The sequence below is a fragment of the Ctenopharyngodon idella genome, chromosome 8, assembly GCF_019924925.1.
Source record: "Ctenopharyngodon idella isolate HZGC_01 chromosome 8, HZGC01, whole genome shotgun sequence".
Classification (NCBI taxonomy): Eukaryota; Metazoa; Chordata; class Actinopteri; order Cypriniformes; family Xenocyprididae; genus Ctenopharyngodon; species Ctenopharyngodon idella.
Window position 1 is genome coordinate 15,925,900 of NC_067227.1, and position 17,500 is coordinate 15,943,399.

General features: G+C 39.6%; 1 protein-coding gene and 1 long non-coding RNA gene across 5 annotated transcripts in view; one reads left to right on the forward strand and one right to left on the reverse strand.

Moving 5' to 3' along the window:
- Positions 1-17,500, forward strand: part of mvb12bb (multivesicular body subunit 12Bb) — a 59,568-nt gene that overhangs the window by 35,822 nt on the left and 6,246 nt on the right. For all 4 annotated transcript variants that reach the window (XM_051903958.1, XM_051903957.1, XM_051903959.1 and 1 more), the window contains 2 exons: positions 16,255-16,313; positions 16,780-16,839. In XM_051903958.1, coding sequence (XP_051759918.1) covers positions 16,255-16,313; positions 16,780-16,839 — 119 coding nt within the window. The remainder of the gene's footprint in view (positions 1-16,254; positions 16,314-16,779; positions 16,840-17,500) is intronic.
- LOC127517825 (uncharacterized) overlaps positions 16,859-17,500 on the reverse strand; it is a 31,369-nt gene continuing 30,727 nt past the window's right edge. Inside the window, exon 3 of the long non-coding RNA XR_007931379.1 lies at positions 16,859-17,500. This exon is cut by the window's right edge and continues 615 nt beyond it. This is a non-coding gene — a long non-coding RNA (uncharacterized LOC127517825).

Below are 17,500 nucleotides of genomic sequence, written 5' to 3' on the forward strand. Positions count from 1 at the left end.
GAAGCCTCTCATCAGGTTTCAAACAAAAGTTCCATCTTATCTCCGGGTGCAGACTGCTCCGTGACTAGCGCTCCAGCTAGCGCTTGGCAGTCGAGGAAGATCCCATAGGCTTTTAATCGTGACTCTAATCTCGTGTAGCCCAGCAGCTCTCTCCACCCGTGTGGCCATATTTTACAATACCAAAACACTTTAGGCTGAAGGATTAGAGAACACGCACTCGGGCTAGCGACACAAAAACTCATCTGCTAAGTGCGGCTGCTCCATGGCTGGATGGCTAGCCTTGAGGAGCTAGTTGATTAAAACCCCCCAAAGCTAGGCCACCATTTTTCTGCTCCTCCTCTCTCATAGCTGAGGGCCCATTGAAAGTTCACCTTGATTCTGTTTAGCATCAGCTAAATTGCCCTAAATGAATTGTGTATGGATATTTGATGGGTGGCGGTGGGGGGACTAGGAGGGGAATAGACATAGACCAGATTTACAGCTGTGTTTTACTTTCGATGGGTACACGATTTAAGCCGTGCAATTTCGGGGCAATAAAACCGTTCTGAAAGGGAGCCAAGGACTTCAGGTTGGCGACAGGGCATGAAAGACTGCATACAGCTTCTTTTCCAAAAAAGCCATTAATGATTTATTCTCGTGGCCTACGTAGAGGGAGCCTGGGGAAAATGTAGAGTCGGTTTACAACTTGGTTGGCTTGTGTGCATGAAAGCGTATACCACTAAACCTGTGACTGATGTTTCTTCCAAATGTTTGTTTCTGGATTAATCTGGATTTAAGAATCACCGTAAGTCTTCCTTTAGGGGGAGACCAAGGGTCTTCGACCTTTTTGAGGCCTGTTACATGTATGTAGCATGTTAAACCTGATCTAGTAAGGTGCACATTGTACTATATTGCTGTTTTTTGATGCTGGCATTGCAAAGCCATTAGAATAATTATCGTCAGAGTACATATACTTCTACATTTACATTTTAGTTTTATTCCATGCATTTTAATTTCAAAGGGTCAATGAAACACTTAACTTTTAGGTTTACTTGGCTGAAGTTTTTATCCATCCCATTCCATCCATCCATCCATCCATCCATCATTCTTTGACAGAGTCCTGGAGAGTCCCCCCTCTGATTCTGGTGTGACACTATTTATTTATTTATTTATTTATTTAGCATTAAAATACAATTAGCATTATTAATATCCCCTTTTTTATCATTACCGATGGGGAAATATTTAGTGTTTTTTCCTTTCTAATCATGGTAAGAATATAAATGTGTTCTTCTATTATTTTCTAAATGTGTCTGTAAGTTTCTTGGAGATTTAAGTCAATTGTAAGACTAATGAGAGCCACGTGCCTGTGGGCCTAATCACAGTCCGGGGTATCATTCCTCAGCCGTCCATCTCCCAGCCCAGAATAAGATCTGTTCCTTCATTAGTCTCCAGCCTATCAAACATGGCCGCCCTCAATAGATGGGCCTGTCTAGCCTTCCCATTGCCCTCATGTTCAGCAGTCTTTGTTATCGCACATCTAATTAGAACTTGATAAAAATATTTCCCTCGAAATCCAGCCATTAAATATAGGTTAAGGAGATTTATGATCAAATATGCTCTTAAAGATCTTTTAATGGGTCTGTGGACTCGTTAAGTTGGTTATTAACGAGCCCCTAATACATAGTGCGATTTAAACTCTCAATGAGATTCCGGGGAATGGAGCCATTTCTGATAAGGGGGAAGTGGGCCCCCCAAAGGCTGTTTTGAAAGTGCTCTGCCTGCTTTGTCTCAAAATATATTAAGAGACTCAGCTACAGCTGAATGAAGAGTTTATTCTCTAAAACAGTGGCCAAATTCCCACACCCATGCTCTCAAAATAAATGCTTATTGTAGTCAGCATGCTTTTGTATGCGTTGTCAAAATTTGTGATCATTCTTTATTGTTTGGCGTCATAGCCATGGGTCGTATTCATTCATTCTTCATTATTCTAGATTATAAATTTTATTTTTGGGAGTTGTACCACATGAATTTTACAATCTAAACTAACTCTGACTTAAAGGTGCAATGTGTAAAATTTAGGAGGATCTATTGACAGAAATGCAATATAATATACATAACTATGTTTTCAGTGATGCATAAAGACCTTACATAATGAACTGTAATGTTTTTATTACCTTAGAATGAGCCATTTCTATCTAATACATCGTGGGTCCCCCCTCCATGTCAAGTTGCCATTATGCGCCGGCATGTTTCTACAGCAGCCCTAAATGGACAAACACTCTACAGTGCGCATTTAGTCACTATGTTGTTCTTCTAAATCGTTTGTGTTTTTAGAGGTAGCTTGCATCGTCACTACGTTGAATACGCATGAAGTAGTAGTAGTAGTAGTAGTAGTAGTAGTATTCTTACTTCTTTGTTAGAAGTAAGAAACCTCATTGTTTCACACAGGCTACTCTCTGCTGTCTCAGACAACAACATTTTTGTCTTGTGTTGGCCAGACGGCCACCATAGCTTCTCCGAAAGGGAGGGATGTGAGGGGTGCGTTAGTTGCAGTTCACAACCTCACAGCTAGATGCAGCTAAAATTTACACATTGCACCTTTAAAAAAGTTTTTTTTTTTTTTTTTTTAAATTAACAGACTTGACTTAGCTCCTCAGGGGTCTTCTCTATAATTTCCTGTTTTGTTTTGTTTGTTTGTTTTTATGTTGTTTTTGCTTGATGTTTTGTTTTGTTTTGTTGTGTTGTGTTTTGGTGTTTTGTTTATTTTTGTTTAGTTTTTTAGGTTTTTTTTGTTTTTGTTTTGTTTTGTGTTGTTTTGCTTATATTCTGTCAGTGTTCTATGCACTTTTTAGTTCCTAAAATGGACATCTAAACATCTGAAGTCAATTCAGGCTATTGCTTCATAACCATGATTGGCTACACAGTTCCTTAATTCAGGGCTCAATGTTGTAGCTGCACTGTTTGTTAGGCCAAACTGCAGCTGTCAAACCTTATGCACATACTCTCATCTCTCAATGACACGTCTGAGCTACAGTGTCTACTGAGCCTCATGTCATGGCGAACGTAATGCTACGATGCTTAACATAATTAATGAGGAATGGCGGTGCGGCATTGGTAGATTGGTTTAAAGAGATGATGAATGGTCCTATGGCTGCACCAGTGGCTGCCAACGAGGCCTCTCATGCTGTCATCCCTCCTGCCTGAGTCCTGGCACACATCATTACTCACCAGGCCGAGGTGCCACTTTACATCGCCCTGCAGCCGCCAACATGGAAAACTTAATAACACTCCCCAGCTCTGAGGGGATCTATTGGGGCTCCATGCCAGTGATTGTCTACTGTAGAGTGCCATTGCAACTTAAGTGGAGGTATGGGATGCTAGCTCAGCTCAAAATAGCTCTCACACTGACTGTAGCCCACAAATACGGGCACTGACCCTATTGCGTGACCCTAACACCACTTTCTTGCCTTAATTTGCTTCTCTTTCTTTTATGGTTCAACATCCCTTTCCAAGCACGCCCTACCTCCTGCTCCAGCATGGTGAGTTAGCATACCCACAGAACCGCTAATTAAGAGGGGATTTGATGTAATTGTGCCTTCTGCTGCGGCCCATCCGGCACACGCAATTTAGCGGCGGGTCCATTGCCAGCTCTGCCCCTCATGCATGCTCTGGAGAGGCCGAGCTCATTTACTCAGAGTCTCAAAACAACTTCAGATCACTATGCTAGAATTACAGCACCACTAGACCTCTCACATGCCAGAGCTGGTACTAATCTCTCTAGTACATTAGACTAATCCATAGACCACTTGGTCCAAATTATTTCAATTCCTACCGCTGCACTTACAGTATATATAAAATGTTTTATTATTATTATTATTATTATTATTATTATTGATTTTATTTAGCATTTTTTGTGTATTTTATATATTATTTTTTTTTATGTTTATTTTGTATTTTGTTTTGTGTTTTATTGTTTTGTTTTTTATTTTGTGCTTATTGCTTTTATTTTATATTGCTTTCTTTTTATTTACTGTTATTGTATTTATTTTTAATACTTGCTCTTTGAAGACAATTTATTCTTAAATAAGAATGCATTATTCTATGATATGTGTGTCCAGGTGTATGCAAAGATGCAAATTATACATTATTAGCGATTCAGTTCTGTAAGTTAGGGCGGATTGTGTTCATACCAACTGTGAATAGTACTGTCGTTAACGTGAAACATACTCCAGACCGCCTTTTCAAATGGACTGGGGTGCTTGGAAAACCACATGAACCGGCATACTTTAGTGTTTAGTATGCCGGTTCTCTATGTAAATGTACACTTATCATTGAATGGAGGGGAAAAAAGCATTATTAGAGATTATTTTTTATCTAGAGCTAATGTTTCTTGACCTCTTTTATGGAATGGAACAGGTGATGATAGGTGCTGGGATTGCATTACATGAAAGTATTTCTGAACTGTATGCTTATTGCCAGGATTCAGTTGGAACATTTGGCTCTTCTTTCATTCTGGAAGACAGATAGATCAGTGCCCAGTGGGTGATGCTTACTGGCACCCAAACCACTACCAGATTTCAAGGGCCACTTGTCACCCAGATGGAAAAATAACAATTCTCTTCTAAATAAACTTAATACATCTCCCCCCGCCCCCTTATCTCTAAGTTTAACTCAGTTTTACTCAGTGATTTAGTCGCAACTGTTAACAGCCCAGTGGACTGGAAGATATTCCGGTTACATTTCAGTCTATTTTTCACACAAAGCTATTACAAGACATACACTCAAAAAAATGAATTGTTGGATTTACTTAAAAAAGCAGTCAAGTGGTTTCACGCAACTATATTGTGTAATTTGTACAAACAACAATTGAGTTGTATGCACAAAAGAAATTCAAGTAAAGCTGACAAATTTCTTTGAGTAAATACAAATCATTTGAATTTGTCACTGTTACATAATATTTATGTGTAGTTTACTTAATAATGTTATGTTAAATTTATAAAAGTTTATTATGTAAGGTGAACACATTTATTGAGTTAATTTACCTTATTAAATTAACTATTTGCTCTACAAAATGCACTCAAAAAAAAAAACTCTTTGAACAAACTCAATTGAATTGAGAGCAGGAATTCCATCCAAAACATGCATATATAAGCACTCATAGCCTAAACAGTGGTGCCACTCTTCTGCACAATGGTAACCACAAAAGTCAAAAACATTACAGAAACTTATCTAAATGTTCAACATAACTGAACATTAAACACTAACATCAATAACATTGTTCCCTTTGAAAAACATAAAATAACACTTTAATCCCTAAATTTACTCTCCTAATGCAGTCCCTTTGCAAAGCATGCTGGGAACTACGGATCCACTGCCCAGTTAGTTATGTCAACATTAATTTGTGCGTTTCACTCAGCAATGTTAAGTTGACTGAACAAACACTTATTAAGCTCATTTTTAATAGAAACAACTTGGTTAAATTAAGTTAATGTAGTTACATGAGTTTTTTAAGTAATGTGAACAAGGATGGTTTGAGCAGGACTCTGAACCGATTCAAGGAACGAAAACGAAAACCGGAAACGAACAAAATTTTGACCGGAACATAACCAGAAACGGAAACTAAATCAAATTTAATCGTTCTGAACAGAAACGCTAATTTGAAATGGCCATTAACTGGTTAATAACGTTATTTTATCATTCTGTTTAATATTTTGATTTGGTAGTCAACCAATCATGAATTCAAATAGTACAGCCTATGCAAATGTGATGCTGACGCATCCCAAGTGTGTGAAATGCCTGCGCTCAGGCTCTAAAATGAGTGAAATACCCGCGCTGATGCGCTCAGGCTCAACTGCAAGTCATCATAGGTTAGGTAAGTCACAATGGCAATGCACTGGCATTAGTTTTTCCGATGATATATGTCTCCAACCGTCAAGCATTAGGTCTGCATTTAAGTGAAAATGAATGTCAAGTAATATGCAGCCTGTTGTGTGTTTTGAAACGAGCGAAAATTGCAGGAAATGTAGAACATGAGTTCACACAACGCCACATCACGCACCTGCAGCGCTTCTGTGAACGGAGAAAACAGAATAAAACTATAGTCCTACATAACACATGTAAAATAAAAGGGAATATTTAGGCCTATAGGCTACGCAAAATATTTCACTTAAATAATTAGGTCTACAGATTAACAAAACGAAAGTTGTTTATTGTGGCGTACTCCAAAGATCTATCAAAGGAAACAGACATTCTGCTTGTTATTTAAGTGTCTTTTGTAAATGTATGAATGTGTATTGCTTTTACCTGTATGACCATAAATTACAGTTTACTGTCTTAGAAGGGGAAACAAATTCCAATGGTCGCGCCGGCGCCTCACGCGCGCACACACACAAATTCTTGCATTGCTTACTTGATATCGAAGCCTGTTAAATAATTAAAATAAAATAAAATACAATCAAACATAAACCAATCAAACAACCAAACATATAAAATGTTACACTGCTCAATTCAATTCTGTAATACAATCTGCCGTTTACCACCCGTGACCAGCGCCTCACTGTGCTGTTGTGTGAAGGATGATGTCGATAATGCGAGTGAAGTACAAAGCTTAGGCTATATAATAAATAGTTTAGCATTCGTCTCGAAAATGGAAACAGTTGGATTCGTGTCGAATGAGAAAGGTAGGCTTCAGATTCACTTTAAATTTATTCGTTTTGCATCTTATTTAGTTTTATTTCTAATAAATAAACCTGTTTCTCGCCTTGAATATAGCAATAGAATCTGGAATGGCGTTAAAAAATTTGTTTTGGCTAGACGTAGATATAGCCTGAATAGATATATATCTGAATAGATCCTATATATATATAGGATAGTGTCCTTTTTGAAGCTTGAAGTTTCAGACTCTGTTTGTTGTAATAGCATGGAAAACAGCAACCACTATTTTTATTCAAAATGTTACACTGAAGAAAGAAACTCAAATGGGTTTGGAACAACATGAGGGTGAGTATATATATAATGACAGATTTTTAGTTTTTGTCCAAACTAGTCCATTAAAATTTCGTGTTGTTGCATTTCTCAGAATAGCTCATAAAAATGCTCACACAATCTTACAACAAAAGAATAGCTTATGTTGTTGTACTTGTTTATAAGATCTCTGTCTTACCTACATTTCATTTGGGTTTTCTGTTTTGCAAGTTCTGGTGCCATGTTGCTCTAAAGCAAAATATTGATTCTTCTCACTGTAATCTTTTCTGAGTGAGTACGATGCACAATAATACAAAGTCAAGATGGAAAATGAATAAAAGAAGAAAATCAGACAAAAAGAGGAAGAATGGCAAGGGCCACGACAGAGTCATTAAAAGGTGCTGAAAATAGCAGCGAGCCATCATCTGTTCTCATAGCACGGGTCAGGAGCGCTGACACTTCCAAAACTCCTCCTGTCAGGGCAGGGGGCCATTTGTATTCTCTCTCATTAGGCAATTTGACTAATGACCAGGCTGGGCTTTGGAGGGGCTCGGGCAGACCTCCTAGCCCAGGCTTTGGCTTCACCAGGCAGCAGCATCTATTGGAATGGCACAGATGGTAAACCCAGGCGACAAAATAAACTACAATATGTCGCTAAGATGTCTTCAGGCGGCGGGCTCAATTTTTCTTTAAAAGCAAGAAGGTTTGCTGCTGGAAGACAGTCTGTGTTTGTTATGAGAGAGCTGTTGGGATATCCATAGGGTTAAAGCATCCCATCTTAGCCCTGATCCTTCTACTTATCCCACGCACTCTGCAGTTCACACCCACTGGGTAACACTCCCTTCCTATCAACTTCTCCAGATTTCACATCCACTTGCACTATTGTCCTTTATGCATGACCTGCTGCTGCAGTGACTCAGACCGCAGTCTGCTGTTGCTCTCCTGTGGTTTGGCTGGATGTTGTCAGTGTGAGCTGTGGGTGTGAGGAGATTAAATGCATGTTATGGGGTGAAAAGGTAAGGTTATGGGAAGGACTGAATAGTTGTATGGAAAGAGCATTAATTACTTATATAGCGTGAATGTAGGAAAAATAATGATGTTTTGCATGTGACATTTAAACCCAAAACCTTTACAAAAAAGAATACAAAATATGCTTAGTTCCTCACCCAGGATACACAATACAAATATAAATAATAATAATAATAACATTTTTAAATGTTTATAAATAACAGTACATGGTAAGGGAAAGTCTATATTAATATAATCTATCTATCTATCTATCTATTGCGATGACATTGCAAGGTGTTCCCCAGCGTATAAGAAGGGCGCCTGAGAACACGTCATCAGATTCATATTGTCTAAAGAGAACCGCGCAGGCATGCCTGAATCATGGCAGCATGATGCAGCATCTCGCAGTGTCTCATTCCCTTTCTCAGGGAACCGGGGTTAGATACTAGGAAACCCTAGATTTTCCCTTTCGAGGGAACCTCTACGCTGCGTCAGATGCTGATGCTATGGGGACACCATACCAACTACGCCATGCTGACCAATGCCTGCTTGTTGTTCTCGAACTAACAATCTAAGCACTAAAGCTCAGAGGCTTCAGCCCCAAGACATTATTGTGTCTGCGGGCGAGTGGACTTGCAACCAAAACCGCCTGCTTCTCAAGCTACAGTAAGCATTATAGCTCAGTGTTTGGGTGAGAAATGGGCTCAACCTCATTTTAGACCACCCCAGTCCTACTAATAGCCACAAGAGTCAGGCTCCCAACACCTACTTTAAATTTCCTCTAAAAACAACCTCTTGTACCCCAACACCATCCTCAGAGGGGGAGGGGGAGACTAGAAGAAGACGCCATACAACAGCGTCCCTGCTCAGTCACTCTCTTCTTTTTTTCAGCACCCAGATCCGTGTGTGACTTGATTTGCTCCACACCTGGTTCCTCAGAAGGAGAGCTAGCTTTAGCCACACTTGCCTTTTGCTCTTCTTCCCAGAAACTTGTTCCTGGAAAGGGCACGGACGAACTAGGAGGAGCTAAAAGAAATGAAAAAAAAGGCAAGAACTTAAGCAGCGGCCCCACTTGATCACTTGTCTTTGTTTTTATCTTCTTTTTTTTTTTTAAACAGCACCCAGATCTGTATGTGGCTTTTAATACAGTTTCTCATTGCCCCCAGTTCCTCGCCTTTTTGCTCTTCTCCCCTGGAACTTGTTTTTGGAAAGGTTACAGACGACTTATGAGGAGCTGAAGGGAATGAAAAAAGGAGGTGAGAGCTTGGGCCTCAGCCCTGCTCAACCATCCTGCTCTTTCTTCGCCAAACCCATTGCTCCTCGATCTGTGTATGGCTTTCTTCTATTGCGCCGCCTTTGGCCCCCACTCCTCAGAGTGGGGGGCAAACATCCTCAACATCCTCTTGGGCGGTCCTTGGCCAATGAAAGCTGCAATAGAGTCCACCCTTCTGCCGTCAGTCTGAAGGTCTGGCTACACAAGAACCCGGTGAGGGATATACTTCCCGAATGCAGCGAACTGTGTTCTCACCTCTCTAAACCTGTCCACCACCATCTCAACGGCAGTGCCAAACAGCCCCGAGGGAGAGACAGGGGCATCAAGAAGGACAGCTTTATCTGACTCTTTGATCCCTGACAAATAAAGCCAGAGATATCTCTCCCCACCACCATAGCAGCCATGACCAGCCAATAGAGCTGGCCGCCTGCTTGGTGGCACAGAGAGTTTGATCTGTGGCCATCCGCAGTTTAGAGACCACCTCAGGAGAAAATCCAGGTCTTTGAGCAGATCTGCCTGGTATGCTTACAGTACTGCCATAGTGTGCAAAGTTCCACCAGTCTGCCCAGCCACCACATACACTCTGCCTACCAACCTCGATGGCGTCTGACATGGTTTAGAAGGCAAAACGGGAGCCTTTCATTGATGAGGATGTCCCCGGAGAAAGGTAATTCGCTAAATTCCTTTCCACCCATGGCATCCACCCATAACCCTGCTAGCTCAGCCCCTCTACATTCGAATAGAGCCGAATGGACCATACAGGCAGAGTATGGATGTCTCCACGCACCTGACTCCTAAGTGTGCAGGTCTGGGAGAAGGGGAAGGCTCACCGGAGCTGCACACTTATGACTCCACAGATATCGTTGATCTAAACAACCCTCCACAGTCACGCACTTCAAACCGGGCCAGTTTAAACTCAGTCTGGCTGTAGCATGAGTCATAAGTTTCACTAGCTCATCGTATTCAACGGTTTGCTTCATTAAGCAGAAAACAGATCTATTAAATATATACATTTCTAGTAACACCATGTCTATTATGTCAGAATCACAGCCGAGCAATGAGTCCTCTCTTTCCGCGGAAGAAACTGCTGAGAGGTGAGGGGAACTCCCTTCCACTCCTCTACCAGCTCCGTCTGAGATTCCCACAATCGTAGCCTACACTTTGCCTCAGCAAATGTGGAGCTTGAGCCGTGGGGCTCAGCAGCTTGACTCTCTTCACTCGTGAAGAGTGCCAGCTGGGAACTGAGTTTTCTCAGTGAGAAATCATTGCAACGAATGCATACAGCTCCCTCAAGGGCTAAACGTGCGTGCTCCACTCCCGGTCAAAAAACACACAGCTTGTGATCATCGCCAGCCGTTAAAACGCGGGTGCGGAGGTACACAGTGCTTGAATTGTCTTCTTGCTGTTATTCTGCTTACCTTCTATCCTTTCTTCACACACTGCTATCTTGACAGAACTAAAACAAGCAGCTTCCTGAAGACAAAGAAGCTGATGCCATGTTTCTACACGTGCCTCAGACACAGGGTTCCACGAGGATGCGTCCCCATAGCATCAGCAACAGGCGCAGCGTTTTTTTTGTGCAACCCATGATTCTTTTATAAATAGAAACTTGAAAATAACAGCTTTTGTAACATAAAAATATTTACTGTCACTTTTGAGCAATTTAACACATCTTTGCTGAATAAAAGTATTAATTTCTTTAAAAAAAAAAAAAAATCTTACTGACCCCAAACTTTTAAAAACTGGTGTACAAATTGAACCTAGGTTAAGGCTTTCTTTAGGAGGGTCTTTTCCACTCCCCATCAACTTCATATTTTGCAATATTGTGCAATAATGAAATTCGAAGAACAAATGAAATGAAAAATGAACTTGGTCTTTGCTTTGATCTGTTACAAAGTGTGTTTTGGTCTGTGTACCCTAAAGAATTATTTAAAACTCACTGAATTTTTCTTTCTCACCTTTCACCCCAACCCCCCGCCCCCTCCTCTGGGGAAGAAATTATTTTTTGTTTCATGAACTGTGCTGTACTGGCTGACCGAGTCCTCCATCTGTCAGTCTTTTAGCATTAGCCTACATATAAATCTGATGTGTGCGCGTGTCGGTGTGGTGAGCATGGCTGGCGGAAGTCCTGTGTGACAGTGCATCCAACAATGGAAGTGTGAAGGATTAGTGCTCATAGCAGCATGTAAGGGAAGTCTTCTCTGCCTGCAGCAACCATCCGTCAGGGTTCGGGGGCTGTGGGGATGACAATGCCGAAATTTTTCACAACACCTGACACTGCTATTAATAAGGCAATGATCCTCATAGCCACACTCATACTCACTTCAGCACACCCTCATCATTCACTCACTCTAACCGATCCCAGTGCTGAACTCACCACTCTAATCAGCAATTAATGACATGATGGTACCTGTGTACCAGGTCTAATCACATGTCAAGTATTGGCAGACTGAAAATCCCTATTGTAGTATTTGTTTTGAATAAACGGTTATCATGGAACATTGAACTGCAAATCTGTGTCCATCAACCTTGTAAAGATCAATGAGCTCTTTTCGACCTGCACAAGGTGTTTTGGTCACAGTGTAGTCCTGTAGCTCAGCTAGTAGAGCATTGTGCATATAATGGGGCAAATCCAAGGTCATGGGTTTAACGGGCCACCAGTTCAAACACCAACCATTGCTTTAAATGCTTTTAAATGCTTTACAACTACTTGGAGCACAAAGACCCAAAGTTCTCACCCAACACTTTGAATTTATAGGTGTATATTTCCTGAACACTGGCATTTTGGTGCTTTTGTACCTAGTACAGACATTTCAAGCTTCTTCCATGATCTCAGTTATGCTCTTCCAGAGGAGCGTATATATATCAGGCTGCCTGTGGTCTAACCTATTTGAGTAGAATCTGCCAAGCGCCATACTTTACCTTTACGACTTTAGTCCAGGCAGCAGCAGTCTGGACAAACATTACCTTAACACTCCTCCCCAACATGACCCCAAACTCACATCCATTTTTCTTTCCTCACAATCGCCCCCAAATCTTACCATCAGTCCATGAGCGTGTGCAAAAAGCGTGTGCATGTACGTGTGTATTAGTGTGGGACACCCAGTATGAATGGCGGGCGAATACTAAGTGCGATCTGATTGAAACTGCAATGCTTGAACAATAAAAGGGAATGCTCCGGCCTTCAAGTCCCACCTTCATCCATCCGACACATTCCCGATTCATCAAAGCCTTTCTAGCGACTATACGTTGATTCAAATGCATTCCCCGCCAGCCTTGCTCTCTCCCTCCACGCTGTTGTTCAGTGATGCTTTAGCACATGTTTATTCACTTGTTTTTATGGACCGAAACAAGTCGTTATCATCCTCCTTTCAATTACCCGAGCCCTGCTGCTAAAATGACCTCTTGAAGCTCTTTGTTCAATAGTCCATTCTACAGCTGAGTGATACATTCCCACAGGCCTGTCTAATGGCCGTAAAGGTAGTATCCAAAATGGTGTTAAAAATATATCCATAGGGAAGCCCGAAGGAGCTATTTCAGTAGGTCTTTGATGGCTGTGGTGAAGCAGTTTAACCTTGTATATCATTCTCTTGATTTTAGAGCTTGTATGATAAGTCAGAATGAGTCGGACCCTCCTTTAGCTTTTAAGGTTTTAGTTTTCTTAGGGTGAGCCGTATGGTTGGCATTAAAAAAAAAAAGTACCATGGTACAACCCTGGATGTTTTAGACGTGATACCATGGTAATATATATATAAACTACTTTGTAACCAATCACGTCAACATGCCAGCAGGCTTTAGCATATCATTACTATGCTGTGAAGCCAGGCTATCCCGGTATTTTTTCTGGTGATATGAAAAATCTGGTAGGTTTAGCAATATAGCAGGTGTATGATGTATAATATGATGTTATGTGGAACTGTATGTCTTTCTCCACAGATGTTCTAAGTTTCTCAAAGCGTTTCTAAGGATACTGATTTTTAGAAGACAGCTGTCTGACTCACGAATGGGAAGATGGTTTGTGTAACATTAGCAACACATTATTAGCTGTTTGATAACGTAGTCAAGCTAAAGGCTAATCATATTAATTACCGTTATGTGTCCGACATTGTAAAGAGCAATACCACTGTGCAGCGTTTACCTCAGTAAGTTGACCGAGTGGATCTCTGAGTTGGTGTGAGTGAGTGGAGGCGGGGCAAAGTTGCATATTCATAGATCAGTGTGTACTAAATGAAGCAAGGGTGTAGAGTTACATTCAAGCTATTGAAAAAAAAATAAAAAAAAAAAATTTAAATATGTCATTTTGGCAATCAAAGATGAGTTTTAACGGATAAAATTATTGACTACAGGGGAACTTTAAGGTGACATAGTTTCATGTTACTACATGTACTTAATATAGTAATAACAGTAGATTATGCATACCTACAAGTAACTAACCCTAAACCAAACCCTAATTGTAACGCTATAGTAAGTAGATGTAGCTAATTAATATTACTCAGTACTTATTTGAGTAATTTAACTACGTCACCTTAAATAAAGTGTAACTGAAAAATCTTTCAAAAATCTAGTTTAAAACACAGTAAAAACAGTTTAAATAAGTAGATTTTTCAGATATCTACACAAATTTATGTTGGTTTTATACCATTTCAAAAAAAGTTGAAAATTGAAAATGTCATGTGGTGTAACAAAGTAAAAGTTTAATATATATGTATATATTAATTTATTTTATTTAATTTTTTTTTTCCAACTGAAGTGTGGGTGTGTGTTGTCTAGGTAAACAAAATGTCTCCACAAAGATGGCAATATCCAAAATCCTATTATAAATCATACTAAGTGATGTTTAATGAAGAATATAAAAATGCAGTTTTAGGTATGTTTAGGTTTAAGGTATAGAATATAGAGTTTGTACAGTTTAAAAATCATTATGTCTATGGAAAGTCCCCATAAAACATGAAAACCCACCAGAGGTCCTAATGTTTTTAACATGATGGGTTTTTTTTTTTTTTTTTTTGGTTTGTTGCATGTCGGTTGCACCACATGACTTGAATTTTGTGGACAAACTTTTTTTCATATATCAATAAGTAGTGTAGTTTTTTAATAACCAGTGCCAAACTACTTATCATCCTTACTGATCCAACTGATATTAGTACCCCCCCCCCCCCCCCCTCCCAAAAAAAAAAAAAAAATCAATATTACAGTACAATATAAACGTTTTATTATAAAACATGCCCATCATAGAAAAGGTGTATTTAAGTAATTTTGTATGAACTGTGTTTCATTGTATTTTCGAATAGATTACCCAAACACAAAAAGTATGTGAATTATGCAGTACCAACCTTTGCCAGGGTGGACTGAGCTCATGATTGGGGGAATTTGTCATCATTTATAACATGTTCACCTTTTCCCCAAGATATTTTATGTGTTCAGATATTCATTAAGAATAATGGACACATTGTAGAAGACTTGAGGACAAAGAAGCATTCAGCTTTTGCCAAGTTAATGAAACCGTATGACAGTTTAAGATATTCTTTCTGCCTTTAGCAGCAAATGTTACACTGTCGACCTCCAGGTAACTTATGAGAAGAAGTCCTCTGGTTTCCTCCTTCCATGCCAGCAGATCCCATGCACTGTTGTAAATATATAGCACTGCTGTTAGATGCCATACTCAATATGTTTTCCATGAGCAAACTCTGGCACTTTCCGATTTTTTTGAGGGGATGGACATTTTTCTTCAGTTCAGTCAATGGGAGCTATTGTGCGCTCGTGTCACCCTGTGTTAATTTGGGCTCTAATGTATTTGATAAACAAAGGGGCGCTCTTTAGCCTGACAGTCGTGACACCCTGATTCTTGCGTGGGCGCCGTGTGGCGCAGGGTTACGCCGTTAATAACCCACTGGCAGCCATCAAAGGCGCTTTAACCATGATCATTATGATAAAGGGCATACACTTAATTACAGGCCTGCTTAATTATAGCTCTGTTGAAGCTCGTTTGTTTGGTAGAATGCTAATTATACCACCGCACTCTTGGCAAGTCCTCTTTCAATCCACCTCTCTTTCTTTCTCGCTCTCGCTTTCTCTCCGAGAGCCGAACACTCTGGCTCATTTTCATGCAAATTGATATCCGGCGAATGTTTTGTCTCTCTCTTTCCCCTTTTTCTTTCGACGTGTGCGAGTGGGGCTTTGTTTTTGGAGTCGAACGTCTCCCTGACAAGACAGGATCAGGAATAATCAAGAGTAATTAACAGGGAAAGAGGGAGGAGAGCGAGTGGGGGGGGGCACTCAAATACAGTGGAGGATAAAAAAGGCTTTCATCTCGCTTTGTCTGAGCGAGTTTCTGAGGGGATTCGGGAACTTTCATTCTTCTACTATTTTCGACCATTAGATTAAGTCAAATTCATTTTCAGAACATATAGAACAGAAACCAATATTGAAGGTGTTTGTTTGGAATATTACTTATTTGATTTTATTATTATTATTATTATTAATGTATTTTATTACACTGCTCTCTGATTGGTCCGTAGTAGAGTTAAACGTTAAACTGTGTATTCGACCATTGTCCCTGGCAAACAACTGTACTAGTTTCATGTTTCTCTTTCACATCTTTTCTAATAAAATAGAATTTTTTCAAATGTTTCATCCCTGTTGGAAAAAAAACCCCAGCTAAAACTAGCCTAAGTTGTTTGGCTGGTCTTAGCTGGTCTTCCAGCCTGGTCATGTCTTGTTTAGCAGGCTGGTTTGGTAAGGCTGGTCTTAGCTGGTCAGGCTGGGAGTCCAGCTTGACCATGTTAAACCAGGTTAGGCTGGTTTTAGCTGTTTTTTTTTGGGCATGTGTATTTTTTCTCAGCGGGGATGTCCAGTTATTTTACGTTTTTGATGTAAAAAGTTGCAGTTATCCAGTTATTTTTAATATATAAACCCCTTGAGGATGATACAAAACCTCTTTGCTTCATGTTGTAGTCCTAATCACCCTCTTTGGGTTGGTTTTTCAGTAATGACCACTTCATTATCACTTATATATTGTTCTCTCTTTCCAGCTATGGATGATATACCCTTTATGATCTCCAAAAAATCTACCTCCACAATCAGAGATGAAGTAAGTTGGAAAATAATAATCACCAATAATCATGATCATAAGAATAAATAATTACATTTTTCAAACAAGTTTCCTAAACACTTCCCCAGACTTTCATTGGTTTGACAGACAGATAGGTTGAGCCCCATTAGTTGAGCCAGTCTTGCTATTTTGGGCTGATCCTGATGCTCAAACAAATCTGTCGCTTATGCAACCATACTTTTGCTAGACCCCCCATCCCACCCAGATGCTGCCCAACCCTTCAGCACTACTGTAATGGATCTGCAGCTGATAAATGCACACAGACAGACAGAGCTGGCTCACGGAGGGCCATTTGGCCCCTGTCACAAGAGCTCTGTTCTTATTATCAGAGAGAGAATGAGAGCGAGAAGATTAAAGATCTTAATCATGCTTACTTAACCATGAGCACAACCATGTTTCCTCTGTCTGTTTTCATATGTCATTGTTTTTGTGTTGTTTTTTCCAGATAGAGCCAGTCCATTTCTTGAACATTGCCATCAAGTCACCACAAGAGATTGAGGAGGAAGTAAGTTCACATATGCTCAGGTAGACTGCGGTGCTCAGGTAGGCCCTGAGAGTATGGCTAACATATATATATATATATATATATATATACACATGCACACATTGTTTTACATTTGTGTTGTATCACTTTACTGTATGTGCTCTCAGTTGTTTGATGCAATAATCAGCTTACGACATACTGCTAACTAAGCAGACAAGGTTTTTGACTATACAGTGATATTTTTGACTATATTATTAGGATTATTATCAATTTAAAACTTTTTGTCATTTTCCTATCGATTACTTTTTCAGTATGTGGTGTACTATAAGTCAGCTCCAATAATAAAGATAATTATGTTAATAATTATGTTAATGTTAATAATTATGTTAATAGAGTAGGCAGCTGCAATGAAGTGACAAAAAGTGTATTATTATTATTATTATTGCAAATAATGTTAGTAATTGTATAAGTATTATTATAAATATTATCAGTAATTATTATTATATTTTTAAATGAAAATAGGTAATTTTCCTATTGATTTCCTCTTCAGTATGTGGCTCCAAAAATCGCATGATAATTTTGAGAGTGTAGGCAGCTGCAATAAGGTGACAAAACAGCATTATTATTATTATTATTATGGTAAAAAAAAAAGTTAGTAATATTATTAATAATAGTAACAGCA